Source organism: Rhineura floridana, chromosome 1 (genome assembly GCF_030035675.1).
Source record: "Rhineura floridana isolate rRhiFlo1 chromosome 1, rRhiFlo1.hap2, whole genome shotgun sequence".
Taxonomy (NCBI): Eukaryota; Metazoa; Chordata; class Lepidosauria; order Squamata; family Rhineuridae; genus Rhineura; species Rhineura floridana.
In genome coordinates, this window is record NC_084480.1 from 207,263,471 (window position 1) to 207,289,380 (window position 25,910).

Consider the following 25,910-nt stretch of genomic DNA (forward strand, 5'->3'; position numbering starts at 1 on the left):
AGCTTTTCCGTATGGTCAGGGGTCTGTTGACATCAACTCCAAGAAATGGAGTTTTAGACTCTTCGGAGGCCCACTGTGAACTGTTTGCAAGGCACTTTGAGGGTAAAGTTGCTCACCTCCATAGCAGTCTTGATGCCCCATCCACATCTACTGTGGGTCCCCAATGAGGTGTCCAGTGCAAGGTCTGCTGCAACCTCTTGGGAATGGTTTCAGTTGATGTGCCCTGATGAGGTAGACAAGGTGCTTGCGATGATGAGGCCAGCAATGTGTCCTCTCGACCCTTGCCCTTCTTAGCTTATTAAAGCTGGCTGAGAGGGTTTGACCGAATGGATCCAGGGTGTGGTCAACGCATCATTGTGGGAGGGAGTGGTTCCAGCCACCCTGAAAGAGGCGGTGATCCAACCACTCCTGAAAAAGCCCACCCTGGACCCATTGTTCTGCGACAATTACTGACCAGTCGCAAATACCCTCTTCTTAGGGAAGGTGATTGAGAGGGTTGTGTCACAGCAATTGCAAGTACTCTTGGATGAAATAGATTAACTTGACCCATTCCAGTCTAGGTTCAGGCCTGGTTATGGGACTGAATCGGCCTTGGTCGCCCTGACAGATGACCTCGGGAGAAGGACAGGGGGAATGCGACCCTGTTACTCTTACTTGATCTCTCAGCGGCTTTTGATACCATTGACCATGGTATCCTTCTGGGCCAACTTGGTGAGATGGGTATTGGAGGCACTGTTTCAGAGTGGTTCCGATCCTATCTCCAAGGTCGTTTTCTGAGAATAGAATTGGATGATTGTCTTTTGACCTCCTAGCAGTTGTGCTGTGGGGTGCCACAGGGTACCATCTTGTCCCCCATGCTGTTTAATATCTGTATGAAAAGATTTGGGGCAAGGTGTCAGCAGTACACTGATGATGCCCAGCTCTGTCCTCTGTAACATCTGAATCAAGAGAGGCTGTGCAACCCCTTGACCGCTGCCTAGAATCAGTGGTGGGCTGGATGAGGGCGAATAAACTGAGTCTGAATCCTACCAAGATGCAGGCGCTGTGGGTTGGTGATTCCCGAGTTCAAATAATTGGTCAGTTGCCTGTTTGGGATGGGGTTGTACTCCCTCTGAAACAGCAAGTCCATAGTCTGGGGGTGCTCCTGGATCCATCTTTGTTGCTAGAGGCCCAGGTGACCTCAGTGGCTAGGAGTGCCTTTTACCAACTTTGGCTGCTAAGACAGCTGTGGCCATTTCTGGACCGGGATAGCCTGACCACTGTTGTCCATGCACTGGTAACCTCTAGGCTGGATTACTGTAATGAGCTCTATGTGGGGCTGCCCTTGAGGTTGGTCCGGAAGCTGAAGCTGGTGCAAAATGCGGCAGCAAGACTGCTCACTGGGGCAGGGTATCACCAACATGTCACCCAGCTGCTGAAAGAATTCCACTGGCTGCCCATTTGCTACTTGGCCAAGTTCAAGGTTTTAGTCTTGGTGTACAAAGCCCTATACAGCTTGTGACCAGGATACCTGAAAGATCATCTTATCCCTTATATACCCAGTCGATCACTGCTCTCTGCAGGTGAGGGCCTCCTGCAGATACCATCTGATCAGGAGGTCCGTTCCACACAATATAGGAAATGGACCTTTAGTGTGGCGACACCTACTCTGTGGAATTCCCTCCCCTTAAATATTAGACAGGCGCCATCTCTGTTATCTTTTTGCCACCTATTGAAGACCTTCCTCTTTCAACAAGCCTTTTGAGATCTTATCCCAGTCTGTGTCTGTGTTGGAATTGCTTTGTAATATGATTTTACTTTAAACAGTATGTTTTTAAACTTTTTTTTAAGATGTCTTGAAAGCTTTTTAAAAAAATGTTTTTAAAGATGTTTGATTTTAATGTACTTTAAAGTCTGTTTTTATGATGTTTTAAAGTGTTTTTAATGCTTTTGTTTGCCATCCTGGGCTCATGCTGGGAGGAAGGGCAGGATATAAATTAGTAGTAGTAGTAGTAGTAGTAGTAGTAGTAGTAGCAGTAGCAGTAGCAGTAGCAGTAGCAGTAGCAGTAGCAGTAGCAGTAGCAGTAATTCCAGCAATCAGCAAATGCTTGGTGACCTACCAGAAACTGGCCTGTGATCCACCAATGATCGCCGTCAACTTTCCCCCGAAGGAGCACTTTTTATTGTGTAGGTTCCTCTTTGCCTTTCTCCTAGTTCCCAACTGTATACCAAGGCTACTGCTCTCTGCAAATATATTTTGGAAATTGGAAATCTAACAAGGTTAATGAACCACGCACTTTCATGCATAAAATTTAAGGGAGAGGAAGAGAGAAAATATGACTAACAAGAAAGGAAGGAACAATTGTGTGTGTGAGAGAGAGAATAATTGTGCCAAGGACAGAAAACGTAATGGAGTGAAACAAAAGAGTCTCTTCCAGGCAGTTCTTAAAAACATACTTGTCTCCATTCTCTTGCTGGCATGCCTCCAGCTCCAGCAGCACAATATCCTATCTCTACGAAATGGAATGTGGGAAGGCTTAAGATATAACCCCACCAGCTGCTTTAAAAAAAATCAGGAAAGATAGGTACAGCTGTAGCAGAGTGCATAGCCTTGAAATAACTAGCTTTTAAAAAAAAACATTTTAATTGATTTTTCAAATGTTTGTACATCTTATATTACAGCTGTCACATCTGTAAGCTTACAGAGTTAACCATTATTTTTTGTTATGTGCCTTCAAATCGATTACGACTTATGGCGACCCTATGAATCAGTGACCTCCAAGCGCATCTGTCATGACCCACCCTGTTCAGATCTTGTAAGTTCAGGTCTGTGGCTTCCTTTATGGAATCAATCCATCTCTTATTTGTCCTTCCTCTTTTTCTACTCCCTTCTGTTTTTCCCAGCATTAGTGTCTTTTCTAGTGAATCATGTCTTCTCATGACTCCAAAGTTTCATCATTTTAGCTTCTAGTGACAGTTTTGGTTTAATTTGTTCTAACTCCGTGGTGCAGAGTGGTAAGTGGCGGTAACGCAGCCGAAGCTCTGCTCATGGCCAGAGCTCGATTCCAATGGAAGGAGGAAGTTGAATCTCCAGTAAAAGGGGTCAGGTCCACTCAGCCTTCCATCCATCCATGGTCGGTAAAATGAGTACCCGGCATATGCTGGGGGGTAAAGAAAGGCTGGGGAAGGAACTGGCAATCCCACCCCATATATACGGTCTGCCTAGTAAATGTCGCAAGACGTCATCCTAAGAGTCAGAAACGACTCACACTATAAGTGCAGGGACACCTTTACCTTTTTAACACCCAATTATTTCTCTTTTTCGCAGTCCATGCTATGCGCAAAGCTCTCCTCCAACACCACATTTCAAATGAGTTCATTTTTCTCTTATCCACCTTTTTCACTGTCCAACTTTCACAGCCATACATAGAGATTGGGAATACCATGGTCTGAATGATCCTGACTTTGGTGTTCAGTGATACATCATTGCATTTCAGGACCTTTTCTAGTTCTTTCACAGCTGCCCTCCCTAGTCCTAGCCTTCTTCTGATTTCTTGACTATTGTCTCCATTTTGGTTAATGACTGTGCCGAGGTACTGATAATCCTTGACAAGTTCAATGTCCTCATTGTCAACTGTAAAGTTGCATAAATCTTCTGTTGTCATTACTTTAGTCTTTGACGTTCAGCTGTATGTAGTCCTGCCTTTGTGCTTTCCTCTTTAACTTTCATCAGCATTCGTTTCAAATTGTTACTGATTTCTGCTAAGAGTATGGTATCGTCTGCATATCTTAAATTATTGATGTTTCTCCCTCCAATTTTCACACCTCCTTCATCTTGGTCGAATCCCGCTTTCCGTATATGTTCTGCATACAGATTAAACAAATAGGGTGATAAAATACACCCGTCTCACACCCTTTCCGATTGCGAACCAATCGTTTTCTCCATATTCTGTCCTTACAGTAGCCTCTTGTCCAGAGTATAGGTTGCGCATCTGGACAATCAGATGCTGTGGCACCCCCATTTCTTTTAAAGCCTTCCATAGTTTTTCATGATCTACACAGTCAAAGGCTTTGCTGTAATCTATAAAGCACAGGGTGATTTTCTTCTGAAATTCCTTGCTCCGTTCCATTATCCAACGTATGTGTGCGATATGATCTCCATAACAATAAACAATAAAGTAATGTAAAACAAGTTCAACTGTACTGCCCCACATATCCAGCGGAGATCAAAATTAATTTCAGGGACAGGAGTACACTTTCATTACAACATCAGGACTCCATTGATAATAGGGTTAGGGACAAAAATGACAATGGTGGTAGTACTATCCTAGGCAAGGGAAGGGGAGCTTGCTGGTAGTTGTTTAAATGCTATAAGAAGAAAGGTGGGATATAAATATAAATAAATAAATAAATAAAATGCAGCAAAGCTCCTGTACTGGAATAGTAGTACACAGCACTGCTCAGCCTTTAAAAACGTTTTTTTTATATATGTTTACAAAACAACAGTGGGAATGGGTGACTTTTCCCCCCTATTAGCAATGATTTCATAGGCGCTATCCAATAGGCTCTGCAACATTTATCCAGCCCACATATCTTATGACAGATGTGCAAACTATTGCCAGGGAGGTGGGGGAAACAAGTTAGTATTTTCCCAGCAACAAAATATTATACTTTAAAGTACTAGGAAAATGTGATTTCTCCAAAACAGAAGTGTTGCATTGGTATTAAGATGTCTGAATCTTCTGCAACAAATGTGTATCAACTTTGTATGTACTATATAGGGAAAAAAACCTGTATTGTTTCAAAAGGCTATATCTGAGCAATCAGACATAAGAGTAACAGCATATGCTGAAGACCAGAGAACTTGCATTTACTCCAGCGTTTTCTAAATGTAGATCGTATTTAGGAACATTTTGGAAGATATAAATTGCTGTCTTTTCTCAAAAACTTCATATATCGCACAAGCTGAAACAGAAAAGGCTATTTTAAAAGGGACAGGGAAAATTGCTGTGTGGCAGTATACTACACTTAAAATCCATACTGCTATATCACCCAGTACTATATTTTCAATCTGAGCTCATTAAAATGGGGGCATTAAGTACTAAATTACACAGAAATTAAACACTTTCTGAGCAATTCCCTGTGCAGATTCCAGTACAAGTCAAAATGTGAACATTTGATTGTACTTAATGTTTGTATCATGATAAGCAAACAATATTAGTGCAACAGTGGAAAATGCAGAATTAACTGGTTTCTTAGGTGGTTTTCCATGACAGGTGAAAACTACCTAGTCAGCTTTGAAATGGTGAGTTGTCTGGTCATCTATGACGTGTAAGATATTCCTTCCAGAGGACCAGGAAGGGGAAGCATTTGTAAAATTGGATGAGAACTGGTTCTTTCAGGCTATCAGCATACAGCAACAGAAATATTCCGGTCTAGTAACCTGAAGCCCATCCATACCTAACCGCAATATCCACATTTTCCGTATTTGGTTGGTGGCCTCGAGATCCATGCATGTCCTGTTTGTGGTCGGATTTATATTGTGAAAACCAGATTTTCAAGCATCCATACATGTGGGCTTTTTTTTCTAAATCACTATAGCATTGGCCACTCCCCTAAATCCACCCCTTTTCAGTGATTGGTCCATAACGTTGTTTGCTTTCTGCACGCTTTTTCGAAAGAGCACAGAAACACATATCTTAAAAATTCCCATGCAGGTTTGTGGATGTGCAAAAGGGCAAAGTTAATGGACCCCCCCATAAGAGCAAGCAAAATAAACATCTGGGCTGTTGTATATAACATAGTGCATAGCGCACAGCTGTTGGGAGGGGAAAGAGTGGCTTTGCCTGCTGCTTGTTTGGCTGCAAGATCAATGCCCCCTATCAACCCACGGAAGCTCAGTTAAAAACCACCTCCTTTAAACCATGTGTTCAATGAATTGTTAGCATAATATCACAAAATAGCTTTTAAGTAGAATTATTATTCTTTAAACATTTTATTTTACATTTAATTGCAAAATAGTAGTTTAAAAAAAACAAACCCAATGCAATACAGAAACAGAAGCCAGAAGTAGGAAGTACCCCAGTTCAGTACCAGAAGCAGGAATGAACTGTAAGGAAGGAGGAGGGGTTGACAGAGGGTGGATCCAACTTCAGTACCGGAAATGCAACTGGCTATTAGGGGGGAAAGAGACAGGGGGCTTGGAATATGACGGAGGAACGCCCATGGAGTGCCTATTGCAGGAAAGTCTGCTGCAATGCATCTGAGTGCATGGACATTAATGCAACTGATTATCGATACGGGAAAGCTTATTGTTTTTTCGGTGGTATTTCTAATTACATTTTGTGAATGCGAAAATCCATACAAGCTTGCAACATCATATGGCAACTGTGAATTAACGAGGACACAAAGCAGTAACACTGCAGATTATACAGTCATATGGACAGGCCCTTGGTTGCTTAATCCAATTCTGAAATTTCTTTGTGTAACCCTGTGTTTTAAAAAGGAGACAGGTTGCAGACAATTTGAGGACTCTTACAGCACAACCCTATGCACATCTACTCATAATTAAGTCTCACTGAACACTTTTTCTTTGGTATTCATTGTTCAGTTTCAGAATCCAAGATAGCAACAAGAGATATGAATCATGTAACTTTTTTTTGTAAATTTAAATTTTTAAATATTTGGTTACTAACTACAGGATCTTGGAATACCCCAGAAGTCTTATCAGTATGCTTATATAAGCTGAATGTGCCAGAATAACTATCACTCCATTGGTGCCATACTCCCAGTCACTAAAACAGACTAACACAAAGAACTGCTTGTATCTTCATAGTTAGCAGGAACTGGTTATAGGTTGTATGTTGGAAAGTCTCTGGTTCAAATCTCAGCTAAGCCATGCATTTGCTGGGTGAAATGGAAACGGACTGCCTTCAAGTCAATCCCGACTTATGGCGACCCTATGAATAGGGTTTTCATTGTAAACAGTATTCAGAGGTGGTTTACCATTGCCTTCCTCTGAGGCTGAGAGGCAGTGACTGGCACAAGGTCACCCAGTGAGCTTCATGGCTGTGTGGGGATTCAAACCCTGGTCTCCCAGGTCATAGTCCAGCACCTTAACCACTACACCACACTGGCTCTCTTTTGCTGGGTAGGGCTCCCCAATATGTAGCAATGGTACAACTGGCCTATCTCACAGGGTGAATGTAAGGCTTACTGAGGTAAGTGTATCTGAGCTCTTAAAATACTATATATAAACAGCACAATCTTAACATGTTTACTCAGAAACAAGTCCCTCTGTTTTCATTGGGACTTGATCCCTTGCAAGTATGCTTAGGATTGCGACCTAAGTGTTACCATCATCATCCCATCATTATGGTAGGCAGAGTATATTTGGAGGATTCATATACTGCAAGGCGCTCTGAGGTCCTTTCAGCACAGGGGCACACTGTACTCCCCTGGGGGATCCTTTGCAATGGAGGCCAGACCAACATGGGACAGATGGAACCACATTCACTCACTTTTTTCGGGGGGGGGAATATAAAGAAGTGCACTCAGGGACACTGTTAGAGTAGAGGCTAAATCTACTTCTGGACCCTGGTGATCCAAGCCACTGAATGCATTTTCCCAGGAATGAGTCTGCACATTAAGAAAACAGAAATGCTATGTGGATGAAAGATGTCTGGATCCTCCGTAGCAAATGAGTAACAAATGTACAGTGTTTTTTAGCATCACAAATGCAATCTGAGAAAGCTTTGTCCTAATGTAGACAACTGACTGAGCACCTGCTCTATACAAAACTTGATTGCAATGAACAGATGCTGTCCATCTCCCATTAGCTTCAATAGGGCTTATGCAAGAGAAGTGCCTACTGAATTCTATTTTATTTATTTCTGCCCATTTACTGCCATGTAACTATGGCTATATCCTAAGCCTACTTGGGACTCCTTTAATTTTGGAAATAGCATGTATCCTCCCCCACGTACACTGTCACAGGTGATAAGTGTCCACATCCATTTCAGCGTAGACCAACATGGCAGGAAGCCCAAACTGGTGATTGGTTCCCATTGCGTGATATCATGGGGGGGATTTATCTTGTTAAGCAAGCAATTTTCAAAGCTGGATTTCAGGGAACTCTGAGTTCTTCCTTAGAAGAAGAGTTCCTTATCAAGAAGATCAGGAATAGTGGCTACCATCTCCAGAACAAAAGCTTTTCCACCACGACTTTTCTTCCTCTGCAAGGCATTGCAACAGGAAAATATGTGGGTGTATTCTAGGGCTCGCTCATTCCTGTGAGGCTATGGTGAAGCCCGCTAGGTCTGGCCACTGTCATGCATGGACTAAGAATGCTGTAGAATAGCGTGCTTCAACTGGGTTTCCACTTATTGATGGAATACACCTCCAATCATCCCCAGTCAGCTTAGTCAATGGTCAGATGATGGGGATTGTAGTCTAACATCCAGGAACCCAAAGCTGAAGGACACTGCTGTAGAACACACTGCAGAATCCTCAGCATCACTGCACAGAGTTTACTTCGCAGTCAAAACTACATGGAAAGAGTTATGCAAATATAGAAAGCTTGAGAACCACTGCACTACACAGTTTGGGTTTGTTTGTTTATAGTATATATTTGATTGAAAATAATGTAATGTAATCAAATAAATGAGACTTTCAAATAAATGTGGTCAAAGAGGGACGCAAATTGGTTCAATTTCCAAGATTTTGACTTAATTGAGTTGTGGCCTGGGTTGTTAGAATGTGTACTATGCAAAGCACAATAGCTTACATATTTTATTCAGTGCAATGAATGCTTGGTCCTAAAAGAGTTAGTGCCAACTCTATGAGCACTCTTGAGATAAAATGAACTTTAATATGCTTTTCCACTGTCAGTACAATCGAAATGAATCAAAAGATAAAACAAAGAGCCCTTGAGGACTCTGCAGCAAATCCATGTCTTCAGATATACGTATTTTGTAATAACCCTGTGCCTGTAAAACCTGGGAAATTTTTAGAATTAGTTCTGTTCCTTTCTTAAAATCCTGATAGATCCAGATATAGTCTCTTATCCTCATGGCCATTAGCTATTTGCTTAATTTATAACCCGACTCTATGAAAATTCTAATTTTTCAGTAATGAAATGCTACCTTAAATTGTTTAGAAACCCACTTCACCCATAAACATTTATTGAAAAGAGGGAGAAGAGCACCCTTGCACAACCATCACAGAATACAACAGGGTTGTTGCAAGGCATCAAGTGTATCTGAAAATGGAAATGGACTGCCTTCAAGTCAATTCTGACTTATGGCGACCCTATGAATAGGGTTTTCATGGTAAGCGGTATTCCGAGGGGGTTTACCATTGCTGTCCTCTGAGGCTGAGAGGCAGTGACTGGCCCAAGGCACCCAGTGAGCTTCATGGCTATGTGGGGATTCGAACCCTGGTCTCCCAGGTCATAGTCCAGCACCTAATCAATCAATCCATCTTGCATATGTGACTCCCAGTTACTCAGAATGCAAACCCACCAGGCAGTAATCATGTCAGTCTATGATCTGTGCGCAACTGAACATATTGTTGTAACACAACAAATGTTTAGCATTGGAGATTTTAAAACAAAAAGAAAATTATGCAGCTCTCCTTATCAGCTGCTGTGTCTGACAGCAAGTTCTGTAGCAAGAAATTCCCTTTCTGTACTCCAACTTCTTCCCAACCCTTTAAAATAAAGATTGATTTATTTCTCTCCCCTGAACTATATGGGAACACCTTCATATAGCAGTTCATTCTATGGACAATAGTGGGATACATCACAGTTAAGCCTTTGGTGGTAACTGTTGGGATTTATTAAGGAGTCAGGCCCAGTACTCACGTTACCATATGAGGGGCTCCACTGACACCCTTTCCTGCACCTCTGGAATAACCAGGTGGCCAGGACCATGTGGGAAAAGCCCATGATGCAACTTCGTACCAATATGTCAGCCCTCAGGAAACCAATCTGATGCTGGCATGTGGAAGAGCTGCAGCATGGGCTCCTCCCATGCTACTTAGGATTCCTCATGTTATCCCATCAGTGAGGAAAAAGAGCAGCCCTACAGCAAGCTTCCATGCCCTTGGAACAGCACTTGTATCTCTGTAGAATAGCAAAACTCAGACCTGGTAATTAATATCCTAGAAGCATAGCTAGAAACTGGGTAGTGGGTGGGAATCCTTATATAATCTTATAAATTGAAATGAATGCTGAAAAATCTGGGAACCATCTGAGGCATCTGTGCCTGAAACCCTAGGCATAGATCATAAGTTATAAGCCAACAAAAGTTACTAGCCTGCAAAAAAAAGTTTATTAGCCTGCAGGGGGCTGGCAGATAAGGAATAGACAGCTCTGTCCCTCTTATAGCATTCTGCTGCATTTACGCTGGGCATGAAGGAGGGGTGCCCTTCCCCTGGCAGCCAGCTTGCGTTCTATGCAAAGGAGAGGCAGATTGCTCCATCCTTCCCCTACCAGCCCATTCATTCACCTGCACACACTTTCTTTTTTGTCTACCAATACCAGGCTGGTGCTTAAATACAAAGTTGTAACAATAACATACAAGGGGGCTCACAGTGCAAGTCTATGCGTTACTTAGATGTCTGTCCCACTCCCATCTAAGTGGATACAGGATTGCCCAACTAGATAGTTGGCTTAGAAACACAGGAAGCTGCTTTAAACTGAATCAGACCATTGCTCCATCTAGTTCAGTATTGTCTACACCAACTGGCAGTGGCTCTACAGTTTCAGTCAGGAGTCTCTCCCAGCCCTACCTGGAGATGCTGGGGATTGAACCTGGGACCCTCTGCATGCAAGGCAGATGTTCCACCACTGAGCTATGACCATAACTCAAATGCTTGAGAGACAGAACAGCAACAGATCGCTAATGCTTTGCAGTCATGTTTTCTATGTAATTCTATTTCTCTTCCAGTGAATAAATAACAATGACTCTTCCTTCTGCAAGGAACAAATATATAAACTGCTGATAAACATCTGTTTAAAGCTCCTGCAAGGGATAGCCAGAACTGATTAATACACAATAATATTTAAAGAGCTTTGCTCACCAAAGACATAACTTAACAGCCAGGACCTTCAGGGCCCCGTCAGCACTTTACATCTGCCAAGAATAAAACGCAGAGGGATAGAATAAAGTTTTAACAGTGATTCAAATATAATTAGATGTTTCTTTAAAGAAATAAAGACAAGAGAAAGCAAGAGATTTACTGAAACACCACATTGCAAGCTTTGAGTTATGATCAAGAGTCAGGACATGAACCTAGACCTGTGATTAAATAAAGCCACTGACAGTTCCAAACTGTAATGCCAGCTCTTTTTCAATATATTTGTTTGAGCTGTATAAAGAAACTTGTTTTTCATATTATCATGTTCAATCCCCAACTACAGATGACAGTTTAATTTGTGGGAGAGCTTAACCTCAGTGAGCTGTTCCAAATGCCAGGGCTCAGCCCTAGAAAAAGCGAGGAATGACAATGGAGAAAGCAGCTCTCACCACTGAGTAACCACAGCCTTGGATTAGGCTAGCAGCAAGCTCCCAAATCAGAGGAAGTGCCTTCCAAAAAATGATTGACACCCCCCCAGCACCCATGTCTTGCTGTAGTAGTTAAGAATGCAGAGCACTGTCTAATACCATGTCAGCATATTTGTCCACCTATTCGAGTAATGTCTACTTGAACTTGCAGCACCTCTCCAGGGTCTGAGGCTGTGGTCTTACCCATCACCTGCTTTCTGATCTCTTTTGACTGGGCATACCAGAGACTGAATCTGGGATCTTCTGCTTCCAAACATGGGCTCCACTACTGAGCTACAATATCTTCCCTAATTGGTAGCTTAGCCAGAATACGGGGATCAAAAAGGAATACTGCATTTAACTTGCATCTTGTCTGCAGTCTCCATCCAGTAGTGCTAACTTTAGGCGCCTACATTATATTAGTTATTAAATTTATATCCTGCCCTTCCTTCCAAAGGAACCTAGGGTGACACTTAGCTAGGAGAAAAATCCACTGAACTCAGTGGGATATACTTCTGAGTAATGCATAAAACTGCACTGAGACCCATCACGTAATTATTATTAATTAGATTTCTTTTGAAAAAAGTGGTTAAGAGAAAAATCAACTCATTTGAAATGTGGTGTTCGAAGAAAGTTTTGCGGATACCATGGACCACGAAGAAATTGGGTGTTAGAATAAATTAAACCAGAACTATCATTAGAAGATGAAATTATGAAACTGAAGTTATCATACTTTGGACACATAATGAGAAGACATGATTCATTAGAAAAGATAAAAATGCTGGGAAAAACAGAAGGGAGTAGAAAAAGAGGAAGGCCAAACAAGAGATGGATTGATTCCATAAAGGAAACCACAGACCTGAACTTACAAGCTCTGAACAGGTGGTTCATGACAGATGCTATTGGAGGTCACTGATTCATAGGGTTGCCATAATTTGTAATTGACTTGAAGCCACATAACACACACACATTAGATTTTTCACCTGTTCTTCACCATGAAGTCAGCAGGAGGGGTATAATAATTTTAAAATAGAATATTAAAATATTAAAACAAATTACAGTCAGGAGAATATGATGGGTCCTAAAAAATATATTTCACAGGGTGTCAAAGGCTAGGATAAAGAAGTGTGTCTTCAACATACTATGAAAACTACATAATGAGGGTGCCAGATAGACTTCTGTTGTGCTCTGTTTAGCACTCCATGTGGAATGAAGAAGTCTTTATTTATGCTGTTGCTACATAAGGGGAGAATAAACTGTTAAAAGCTCCTTGTAATATGAAGAGCCCCTGCAGGAACAGCATCCTCCAGGTCAGTGTCCATATCCATTAAGGCTATGGAGCAGGCAAGGCAATATCACAGACCCTGAAGAATGTAGTGCATTGTTTTTAAAATGTTACACTCCCCCACATGTAACATCTGAACGAATAGCCCTGCTGGATGAGACAAAAGATTAATATCTATCCTGCTTCTTCCAGTGGCCAACCAAAATGGCTATGAGAAATCTAACACAGGGCCAATTAAGAGTATCATTTAACTGTTTTGAGGTTTTACCTGGATTAAAGTGATATTCTTAATTGCCCCTGTTGTAGACTTCTCATCGCCTTTTGATTGGCTACTGTGAGAAACAGAATGCTGGGCTAGCTACTGTCTCTTATCTGATTCAGCAGGACTGTTCTTACAGTAAATTTGTACTGCTTTATTGGTTGGTGCTTTACTGGAACTGTGCTTTTAATTTGTTTTAGCCTGTGCGTTGCCTAGAGAACTTTTTTATTGGGAGACTAATAAATGGAGTAAGTAAATAAATAAATAAAATGCACAAGTTCTCTGGCTAAAATGATGAGGAAGACATGATGGGGTAAATAATCACATGGAAAAATATATCTGTTTATCAATCCAGTTTATACCTTACCCTTTCTCCTTGGAATCTCGGACAAATACTCTTTTATTCTCATTTTTAAAAAACTCTTTGAGATTGGCACCCCATGGTCACACTAACTTAACTTTTTTAGGGCCACAGGCACATTTGGAATGTTGAGAGAGTGATGTGAGCACCACCTCTTCTGGTCCATTCTCCCCCCAATCTCCAGACAGAAAGCATGTGCACACACAACCTTTACTTTTCCAAGGAGTCTGGGTAAATGTTGGATCCAAAAGAATTCAAATGGATCCTCTTGAATTTGCATGATTTTTCTAGGGTTTCCCCAAAGCTACCATCAAATTAAGTGTGACGATCTGATGCTTGCCACCATTATGAGAACATTGATCCAAGACATGTATCCTCATGAAGGTTCATGATTTTTACACAGTATGACAACAAAACCAACGAATCACGGAAGAGCAAAGAAAGTAGACAGAGAAGACTTTCTCTCTCTCTCTCTCATGTAACACTAGAACCTGGGACATCCACAGTTGACCACCAGCTTGGATAGCTTTAAGAAAGGGTTACACAAATTCATAGAGAATAAGAATATCAACAGTTCCTGGCTATTATGACTATGTTCTCCCTCCACTGTCAGAGGCAGGATGTCTCTGAGTGTCAGTTGATGGGAATCACAAGTGGGGAGGGTGCTCTGGTTCTCAAGTCCTGCTTGTGGGCTTCCCATGGGCATCTGGTTGGCCACTGAGAGAACAGGATGCTGGACAAGATAGGCCACTGCTCTGATCCAGCAGGCTCTTCTTATATCCTTACACCTCTGTACACAGGGGCAACCACTGATTTGATTATGTTTTTTATGAAAATCTGCTGGAAAGCACCAGATCTGTGATAGTTTATGATTCAGTCAGTGGAGACAGTTGTGACCAGTGATTTAATGGCAATTTGTCCTGTAAAAAATGCAATTACAAGTGGGCCTGTTTACTGGATCCAGCTTCTTGTCTGTGTGCACTTTCTCTCTCCCCTCTCCCATTCATTCATTCTCGTTCTCTTTCTCCGTCTCTCTGGCACTAATTTCTTTTTCACTGTCTCTCACTCTGGCACTCAATTCTCTCTCTCTTTTCTGATCGCCTCCCACTTTCTCCTCTCTGGACATTCTGCCCCCCCCATTGATCCTTCATCATACCCTCTTGAACGCTTTGCTTTCTGTTCAGCTGACCAGGTGCCAATCCATTACTCTTCCAACTTCAGCTCCATGAATTATTTTTCAAGGAGGGAAAAGGTAACCATCCTTGCCAATCCATGATGAAGGAAGCAGAAAGCAGGAGTGGGTGGCGGCTCACTCAGAGGTTTTGCAGGCACCAGGAAAAGTCATCAAGGGCATCATGTTAGCAACCCCAGGACTACAGAGGGATAATGAGTGGTCTAATCTCATTAAGTCCATCACTCTACACCACACTGCAATTTCCATAACTGTAGCAGGAATCACATTTGCCCATGCAATCCTGTACCTAGGAAAAAACAGATGGGAATGCACACAGAGGAAAAAAATGCTTCACCTCCATATGTGAACCCATATTCTGACATGGCTGTTGTGAACCCACAAAAATTGAGATAACTCTTTAAACATACACTTTTCATATATGTATGGGAGGGGAAATACCTATTATAATTTTTCATTACAGCTTTGTTATAATGAAGAACGTTCAACAGCACACCATTTTTGTATCTTTGCTCAGATCTGTTTGATCTGTGCAGTGTTTTTAAAATGCATTTCTCCTACCCTTAAAACCTTGAGTTCTCCCGCTTGGCTGCTTTTTATTGCTATTTGACAAGAAAGTTTCCAAAGATCCTCAGCCTTTGCGTTTGAGAGAATAACCCTAAAGGCAACTTTGCTGTATTGTGTGTCTTGCTTGTAGTTAAAGTGGTTTGCCAAAAAAATAAAGAAAATTCACCTCAGTTTTTACCATGTTAGTAATGGAATTCTGTTCAGCATATTTGCCACAAATGCATATATAAACCTGTGCACACCTTTCATTAGTGGTATGCAGACATAATCCTGGTGCAGATATAACATTTCTGATCTCTGAAACCATGGCTAGAATATTGGGAGCAGGCTAAAGATGTCCATGACCCCACCTCCTCTCCTGTGTGAATTCCCTTCTCCTTTCCCTTAAAAATCATGATTCTAACCAAAGTTCTAACAGGCTTAGAAGATGCTTTGCAAAACTAACCATGGTTAGCATTACTGTTTAGATTAGTAAAGTGAGTACTTCACATATGAACACACTAGGAGACAAAACGGGGAGGGGGCAAAGGAGGAAAGGAACTCTACCAAAAGTGCACATCATCCAAACTCATATCATACACTCCTCATATCATCTAGGCTTTGAAGGGGCCATGGTCCTCTCCAGACTGGTGTTTTATTGCAAGTGTATTCTACAACATTTTCTTGACACAATAATAGTGTATTACTGGTGGATTTATTCTGCTTTAGTTTATTCTGCAATGCTGCTCTAATGCTAACACACTGGTCACATCCACACCATACATTTACAGCACTTTTATACCACTAACAGCCATGGCTTTCCCCAAAGAATCCTGGGAAATATAGCCCTGTCAGGGGTCTCCTAACAGCTCTCAGCACCCTTATCAAAACACAATTCCCCAGATTCCTTGAGGTAAACCATGACTGTTAAAAGGGGTATAAGAATGATTTAAATGTATGATGTGGATGTCACCATTATTGCTGTCTAGAGAGACTATAGTGTAACAAAAGCGGGGCAAAAATAAACCAGAACACTTATAGTTATAAAAAGTTACAGGATTTCAGCAGGAAGTTATAGGATATGAACTGACTGAAAATGAAGCAGTGTAACCACCCCCAAAGCTTTTGCAGGCACAAACAGTATTGGAAGCATAATAGCAACATGAGAATACATCATCATGAATGTGCAATAAAATGACGTCTGGAAGGGCCTAACATTTCACAACTTAAAGGATCACCTGAGGAAAGCAAATTGGTCTCACAGAACATACATCCTCTCAGGCCAATTCCCTCGCTTCACAGGCCCCCACTTCTTAGCACCAGCCCAGCCAGAATACTGTACCATGGTTAACACTGACAAGGAAATGGGAGAGGGGAATTTGCCCTGGAGAGGAGAGCTGACAGGAATTCTCAGTCTTTTCTATTCTCTGAAGGTAAAAGCAGGAATGTTGCAGCTACGCCAGCATATTATGGCATTAGAAGTCACCGTGGCTGAAATAATTTCAAGATGCTTGCTTTATACACCATCTTTACACCCTTTTATTTTAAAAGGAGGCATGATGGATCCTCCACATGCATTAAAGCAGCGTTACCCAACCTTTTTCGACCCAACGCCCCTTTGCAAAATCTTTTTGAGCCCTCAGATTAAGTATATGCCAATGCTTCCTATTCGACCCTTAAAATATGAGTAATGCATAAAAGGCATTTTCAATTATTATTACTGATCGTTTTTATCATGTCTGTTTATTGCACTTAGATTACACATTGAATTCTTAGTATGATTTATTAATATACCTACATAGTTATAGAAAAGTAAATAAAATGGGATTTATTATAAAATATTAGTGTGATCCTTGAGCTTGATGAGTTTTGCCTAACTTCACAATATCTGGAGTATACTTGGATAGTAATAGTCTTAAGTCACCACGACTAACAATATCCAAACGGTTTCGATTCTTCACTAGTATGCGATTCATGGCACTAAATCCTAACTAATTAAGTCCACACAGTATGAACCAATAGAATACACTGTGTTACTTAACAACAGACTCATTCAGTTTACCGGCATTGTTTCGTTAAACAAGTTCATCTAAACATCACAGAAACAACAGGTAGCGAGTGTGTCCCATTCCTGAAGAAAACCAGCGAATAATTGTCTGTGTCACCCGTTTGCACACGGCACTCATCCATTAGAAGAATGCGCCCTCCACCAATACATCCAGCTTATCAAACACTCTCTCGTGATTGGTTCCAACATCCCTCAAGACAGCATCGGAACATTACCTAGTGCCGGGGCGTGGCTAATATCCCCATTCCTCGATATGACACTGGCCGCTATTCAGAATTTCTTTACTAAAGACCACACACTATTTATAGTGTTATTTCCATGAATTGAGACTATTAAATACATTCTAACTGGGGACAAAACAGTTTAAAAATTAATGATTTGTGTATTAAATAAAATTAAACTTAAATGCTTCAACTGTCGCATCAGACCGCCAAATGTCAATGCCCCCCTAATGAACGCAAATGCCCTCCTAAAGTTTGTAGTCACGCCAACACCCCCCTGAAAGGCTGTAACGCCCCCCACAGGGGCGCTACCGCCCACGTTGGAAATCGCTGCATTAAAGGGAAGCTGAAACTATTTTCAGTAATTGCCACTAGCTAGTGCAGGTGGCAAGAAAAAAGAAGTCTATAGTCACTTGATTAATCCATGCCAGTTCACAGCACAGTTAATCCAAAAACACAGTTTCCAGGAGGAATGAGTTTTGCTGAGCTTTGGAGATTTGGGATTAAGGGAACTACCATAATGATGTAACAGTTTCATTTTACACTGCAGTTGTTTACTAAGGTAAAGTTGGGAACAAAAGTGCCCTCCAGCCCATTCTTAGGGTAAATGAGTCATCTGCAAAGGAACCGTGATCTGCTATCTACACTAATTAGCAAATACGGAAAATGCAAATGGCAATCTGCAACAAAATGTTGCAGAGTACCCCCAACCTTAACAGTAACGCTGTTCCTGTTCAGTGCTCCTGTCATCCTGCAATAGAAACCCTGTAGCGCTGTTCAGGACTTAGAGGGGAGGAAATTTTTTAGGAAAAAGGTTTCTTTCTCGCCCTCAGAAACCTCCCTCTGCTATGTTATATAGCATTAAAGGGTTCAGGACCAAGAGACAGCCATGAAACTAAACACTGTATTGCCTTTTCTTTACCCCCTTCTTGGAAGTGGCTATAATGCCATGGCATCCCTCAGAACCTAGTCCCCACCTCTGGAATCCTATTATGCAAGCCAGTTCCTCATTCATTTGCCTCCCACATCTGCTGTAACTGACACCTTTAATATTCCATGTCTCAGCTGTCCTCAACATTCTGTAAGTCCTGAAAGTCACTCAGCATAGGTCTTTGCCAGAAACAAAATGTATTATACTCCAAAGGAGTCCTCTGAGTATACAGAAACAACCACCTTATTTATGGGTTTCCATATGGATAGACACAGAACCATCCAAATTTATTGTTAGAAGTAACAATGCGGCTAACAATTCCAGTTTATTCACCTGGGAGACAATTTCATTCACAAACAGACTTAGGAGGCAATTACATGGAAGCAGGTCCCATTACACAGAGTTAAGTGTTTCCTCTACATAGGGTTTTATGAAACACATATCCTGTTTATTAACATACACTTAAACTGGAGAAGGGGATATTTAATTCACAGTGTAATCCTGTACGAGTCTACTTATTAGTAAGGCCCATAGAGTTCAATGGGATGCACTCCCATTTTGATCACTGGATTGTAGTCTCAGATAGTTACAGACAATTTGAAGAAGAGGTTATCTTGGTGCATAGTACATTAATCCTTGTTTTTGTGTTGTTTTGAAAAAACCCACAAAACCTGTTTGACTAGGCGCAACAGAAAGAAAAGTAATGTGTGCATATTGCAGAGGAAGTTCTAGCTGTCTCCAACTATTTTAAGATTTCTTAAGTGCTATTGGCCTGCTTTGCATATAATGCTAAACCATATTTTAGTGTTACATGCAGGAGCTTTCCTCATCCTCCTCTGCCACAGCCACAAAAAATTGGAAGCTTTCACTTCTATTGTCAACTAACTGTGGGTTCTTGTTATATCCAAGACAGAGATTGTAGTTAGCGTTAATGGTTTGGTGAAAAAGGCCAGAGTCATCAACCATGGTTTGAAGGCAACTATAGAACACCAAAACAAGATAACACTAACCATAGTTTATCCAGGTTCAGACAGAATGAGTAACCATAGTTATTTGAAAATGGAAGTGAACGCTGCCAATCGTCTCCATGTGACCACATCAGAGAATGTGAGGGGAGTGCAAATGCACAAGCCCAGCTATGGTCTAATGTTATATGCAAATATAGCCAGAGCCTTAAGGTGCATTCCACAAGCTTACTCTAGAACAGAGTAAAATATCCTAGCATCCCTAATACATCAGTTCCTTCTCATCCCTGTCAGTAGGTAACAAGCTGACTTAATACAGTATAATCCTAAGTAAGTTTATTCATATGTAAGTCCCATTGAGCTGAACTGGGATAACTTCCTAGTAAATATGTGCTTCGGATTGCAACCTTAAGCTTGTAGATGTGCTACTTCCTTTGCCAACTTGCCTCACATTGACAAATACCTAAGCAACACGACAAGGATGCTCTATTTGTAATAGGTAATCCATTACAGAAGTATCACACATATCAGCAATAACCCCAGCTCCTGACTGCGAAATGCACACCTTGGAATCCATACCTAGAAACACACTGTAAATGTCTATGCGGTACAAGATTTCAGCAGCATATGATACAGGCACAGAGGAATGGTACAGAGACTTTCTTATCACAGGGGTAAACATTTGTCAGACATAGGTGAGGTGCTGTTGAAAAGTAGTGTTTTGTTACCTCTTGTGTTAAAATCTAAAACTGGATTACCAGGAGTTGCAAAGGCCCATAAGAACACACATTGATATCATATGCAATGGACGCATGCGGAAAAACTCTTAAGACAACAAAGAGAAGGCCTACTTTTTCTCTAGTAACCCCGGGATGTCCTTACATGGCATCACAGAACACACTGTTCCTTCTGGGGGAAAATTTTTGAATAATGTACAGATACAATGATACACAGAAGAAAGACCCTCCAGAATAACCCTTAGACGTGTGCATGCCTTCATGTGGGATCTATTGATTGATGCTACCGCTCAACTCCAACATCATCTACAAAGGACTTTAATCTTGAACACAAGGAGATGAGCTGCATTAAAGGAAAGAAACCTGATATATGCTCAGAAATCCTTTCCCAGTATTACTTCACATACTCAAAGGCCAATTTAGATGGTAAAGCTGCCACACATGCTACCAAAATGCCCTATCCCCAAGTAGAATAACATTTAGAAATCCCACACCCTGAACATCACACAAGTACTTGAAAGGTATGCACACCAGGGCTGGTGCATCCCTGTCAACAGGGGCTGAACTTCATACTTCGCATGTTATCAGAAGTGTGGTGCCCTACTTGCTAGCCAAACATTGCCTCCTCTTTGTGGAAGAGGACTTTCTGCTGTCTAAACCAACCCTCCTTGTACTGCAAAGCGACTCAGCAGTTGAGACCCGGTGAGCCCTGGCACAAACTAAGCCCTGCACCACTGGAGAAGCCCAAAATGAGATGACCTCTCTAAAGTCCTCAGTTCTACAACTGAAACTGTACAGTCTTGTGTAATTCCAGCACAGAGCTCCACTTTAGGGCACCAAGTTTGCATGCCGAAGAATATCCCAGGTTCTACCCAGTTAAAGGGGCACAAGGAGCAGAGCTGGGAAACATGCAGCAGACCCTCCGGACCCTGGAAGAGCTGCTGCTGCTGGTCAAAATAGTCATCAACCAGGCTAGTCGAGCCAACAGTTTGATCCAGGTTATGCCAGTTTCAGCCCTTCACACGTATTTAACCTCTTACCTTGCTCACTATATTCTGTCGAAGGCCAGCCGAGATCCGGTGATACCTCTCGCTACACTGGCAATAACTGTCGTTCTTCTCCTCTGAAGTGGGCAGTTCTGGGGCTGCCACTATCCCTCTGCTATAGCTGCCGCTGCTCTGATTGTAGCTGGGGCTAGTAGCAAGGCCCCTAGCAGGCAGATGGGGGTGCCCTGTCCAGTTACCCTGCCCATCCGTGCCCTTGCACCAAGAAATAGGCTGGACCAAGAGGAAGCTGTCCGAGAACTGGCTGAAGCCAATGAAGAGTGCCGGGATCCAGGTGAGAAGGATGAGGGTTTTTTGGTGCCCGCCGCCCAGACCCCCAAGGAGAGGCAGCACGGAGCCATCGTAATCCAAGAGCAGGGGGCTGCAGGACCCGGAAGGAGGAGGGGGCGGCGCAAGAGGAGGCAGGCTCTGGATCTCCGCGGCCAGACCCCCCGCAGGAGGTGCGGCTGTAGCTCCAGCCGCAGGGTCCGCCCTCCCGGCAGGCAAAGAGCCGTTTTCCTCTGTCAGTTGCCGCCCTCCTCCACCGCCCTCCTCGCGTCGCCGGTCTATCGCCATCCGGCAGGAGGAGGTGTTGGCAGCCGGAGAAGCTCACATAGAGGAGGCTGAGGGTGGCGGCGGCGTACGGTGCGTACCGGCAACGGCTGTCGTCTTTGCTGCCGCGATCCAAGGGTTTGCAAACCTGTCGCGATCCAGCAACGAATCGGAGCAGGTTTTCCTTGCAGGATTCTCCAGCACACACGTGTATATTTATACACTCGGAGACGGTGGTGATCTCACGCCTTTGCCTCCCCGCGCTTCAAGGCGCGCCCATTCGCCGGCGCCGCTCCCAGCCTTCCTTTCTTCCCTCCCCTTAAAACCTTCGTGCGTCTTCGCTGCTGCTGTCCTCCTCCCTCCCCGACCCCCGCGGCCACCAAGACTGCGGGAAGCCGGGTGGCCCAGACCCAACTGGAGCCAAGGGTGATCGGAGCTAACAGGTCCCTTTCTGGTCACTGCGGCTGCAGCTCAGGGGCGTAGCGAAAGGATCCACCGACCGGCTCCTCGCGGTCTCTCGCCAGCCCCGATTGCCGCACATCAGGCTCGGCCGGGGGACGATTCCCCCTTGCCTGGGAACATAGAAAGGAGCTGCATTCGCTGCTCCCAACCGAAGCTGGATCCACTGCGCGGCGGCGCCTTTTCCGCCCTCGCCTACGGCTGTAGGTCGCCTCAGCTTTCCAAAGCGAAGGCTTCCCTTTTTCGGGAAGGGGGTGGGTGGGGTGAGAAGGCTTCGCGGCGCCTCGCCTCACTCTCGTCCTTTCTTCCAGTGCCTCGGCTTTGCTCTCAACCTGCAAGCCCAACCCCCTGACCCATCGCCCGCCTCCGTCTCCTCCTCTCCCAGAGGTAAAGGTAATAACCGCCCGGCCGCAGCACCTGCTGCTGCCGCCGCCGCTACCGCGGTACTAACCCTGCTCGCCCACTCGACTCCCCCTGCAGGGGACGCCAGGAACATCCCCGCCCCTCAGCCCTTGAGCGTTCAAGCCCTCAATAGCTCCGGCGCAAGAGTTCCCAAGAGGCTTTTGGGCGAGTGCCCGGAGAAGGGACACGCGGGCTGTTGGCTCTCGCAGGGAACGTCCATAGGAGAAAATAGGCTGTGGGTCGCAACAACAAACATGAGCCCGACCTGCGGTATGTTTACTCGGAAGTCCCTTTGAGTACCTCCTCATATGTCCCATTCAGAGAAAAGAGTTGAGCGTCATGGTTTTCCGGTAGCATTGCTATCGTAATTATTTTCACAGATGCCTGGTGTTAGGTCCAAACCCAACACGCAAGTCGCCCTGTCAACCCCAACTCGCTTATTACACCCGGGAAGAGTGCGGAGTTGAGTGCAAATGAACCCACTATCAGAGATCAAGTAACACGAGACAAAAACCTTTGCAAAGGGGACCCAATACTTACAAGCTGAAGCAGGCCAGCATGGGAACCTCGTTTATTGGTGTTCAAGGGTTTATATAGGCTTACCCCGAAGTTTACAATATCGGGTTCACGTCATAAAATACAAAAGAAGCAATTGCTAACTGTCATAGCTTTGGGGCATATGTAAGGAGGTAAAGGGGTACAGGGGGAAGGACAAAGTGGAAACATCAAGACTATCTCTTAGACTCTATGTCTGCATATTTCGCATGTCCTTGAGATAAGCACTATGCAGGAGCAGACAAAGGCAACTATTGAGGGGAGGCCCAGCTGCAACCGGGCGCCCCCTAAACTGGAGACAGACATGATATTACTTTGCTTACATATCAAAGGAGTTTTACAAGTCAAGGTTTGTGGGACATTGGAACAGCGTTTGACATTCCTATGCAAGGCACATTAGTAACAATAAGCAAGGTTATAAGCATAAATGTGATACAGAAATGCATAGTAGGGACGTGTCCAGCTTAAACCGGCTTTTATTATGCGAGCCACTGGAATGTAGGTAAGGGTCAGGTCACCAAGAAATAAACCGACATTTTATATCAAAAGTCAAATAAAGGCCACTTTGGTTCTATTTCCCATAAAGCCCAAGCTGGTTTAGATAGGACAAGTGAACTATAGTTTTACAAGCACTGGGGATTTCAATTTAACCCCAACACTGGCATCTGTGTTTTTCTGACTCGGTTAGGCTGCAGTGACTCCAACACAAACACATACTTGCCTCGAGTGCCTCGTTGAAGTCAGGGGAACGTTACTTTTGAGAACAGGCATGTGTAGCCCTGTAGGACCCGGCCCTATACCTTTGCACCACCAGCATAAATGCTAGCCTGCAACACCGACGTAACGTTACTGCAGTGTAAGTGCAACGTTGTGCTTTGTGAGTGAAGCTGTGCTGGTATCTCAAGTACTTTCTGTCAGAACCAGGCTGTAGACTGGGTATTAAGAGAAACGAATTGGAAATCTGAGGCATTGAATTTGCGTGACTCCTGAGAACCCTAGGTTTAAGAGTGAGCATACTTTTAAAAGACACTGACATTACAGTAAAAATATAAGAGCCTGGCTGTCTCATCCAGAGGCAAGGCATGGAAAAGTTTTTTATTTTTTTTTTTAAAAAAATCTCTGCATTGTATCTTCCAGAGTCAGGTGATGTTTGTGCTGGGTGCCCTAATACGGTCAAGCCTCTTTACTTTCTACCTTTAAAAATATGTGTTATTTTTGGAAAACCACATCTCCCATAAGGAAAACAATAAATCAGCAGTTGCTCATTTGTGTTGCTCGTTCATTGATTAAGGCTGCACTGCTAACTTGTAAAAAAGTTGTTTAAATCTGATTGTGTGCAAGAGAGAGAGATAGGCACACGATCATCCAGGCACTTCATTTGTAGTGTTATATTTTTCATAGGTATTCTGCTGTTTCCAATTTACCCCAGTGGCAATCCTTGACAGAATGTTTCTGTGTTCTGATCTCTCCCTTCAGTCGCTATATTAATATAGGGGGCCTGCTCGACAGTGATATTTAATTCAAATGAAATTCTGATTTAAAAAAGGTCTTGCACAGGGACTTTGTATTAATAATAATGCAATTTCGGTCTCCAAGGTAATCCTCCAGATGTGTTGCAATCTTCAGAGAATAGCTCCTTAGAACCATGTTGCTGAAATTCAGATGGGTCTTCAACCTACAGGAATCAGACATAGCATGCTCATGTCATTTGTGCTGCTGGAAACAAAATAGCTAGGTTGTGCTCATGTAGCAAAAGTGACCACCCACCAAAACATCACCACAGTCATGATAAACTGGCCACCCCCAAACAGAACAAAACCAATGAGCTTGCACGCCAGGAGTGACTGTGGATGTACAACAGGTTATTTTTATTTTTAACATATTTTCCACAGTAAAGAGAAATTTGGGCTACATGTATAAAAAAGTACGGGGTGGTCTTTTGATGACAATTATGTCATATGGACAGTATGATAACCTGTGTGCATAAGCAGCACCGATTCCATAATAATCCTCTGACTGGAAGTACCTTTACTTCCAAGTAGACACACCTAGGATTGTGCAGTACAAATGTCACTGGCACTGTAATCCTATGCATGTCTACTCAGGAGTAAATCCCATTGCATTAAATGGAACTTACTCAGATAAGTCAGTGTATATACTAGGACTGCAGCCTGACAGCACATCCACACCAGACATTTAAAGCACATGGCTTCTCCCCAAGAATCCTGGGAACTGTAGTTTACCCCTCACAGATCTACAATTCCCAGCACACTTAACAAACGACACTTTCCAGAATTCTTTGGGGAAAACCATGTATGCTGTGGCTGTAGCTTGAGGTTTTGCTTTGGAAAACCAACCAGGCAGGTGCACCTCTCCCACCTTCAGTTCAGAGTTTATGAATTAACTGGTTGGACCAGTTTTGAAAAGGTCAAGTGATCACCTATTTCCTGATGGGCACCAGCCCCAACTTTGTGCTGTGTGTAAGAATGACTCCTTTTGCTATTCTTCTTCTTCCATTGTCTTTTATAAACTGGGGTATTTTTCCTTCTTTCTTTCGAGCTGTTGCTATACAGTACTGCTAATAACTGACATCAGGGGAGCTAATGTTGGTCATATCTGAGCCAGGTTTAACTGGCGGTAGGCTAAGAGAAACTATTGTGGGGCTATAACCAATGGTGCAGCTAGGTGGGTGATTTTGGACTTAATGGTCTTCTGCTACCACCAGCCCTTTAGATGGTAATGTATACTGCTTCAATTTCTGATAAGCCAGCCAGCCCTTTTGTGTTTGGGGGTCCCCCTGCTCATTTTG

At 43.1% G+C, this 25,910-nt stretch overlaps 1 protein-coding gene across 2 annotated transcripts in view; it reads right to left on the reverse strand.

The window, feature by feature from the left end:
* Window positions 1–22,622, reverse strand: part of SLC22A23 (solute carrier family 22 member 23) — a 147,166-nt gene extending 124,544 nt beyond the window's left edge. Inside the window, exon 1 of one of the 2 annotated variants that reach the window (XM_061590951.1) lies at window positions 21,131–22,622. In XM_061590951.1, coding sequence (XP_061446935.1) covers window positions 21,131–21,709 — 579 coding nt within the window. In that variant the 5' untranslated portion in view covers window positions 21,710–22,622. The remainder of the gene's footprint in view (window positions 1–21,130) is intronic. The other variant, XM_061590961.1, reaches the window with a different exon arrangement.
* Between the last annotated feature and the right edge of the window lie 3,288 nt (window positions 22,623–25,910).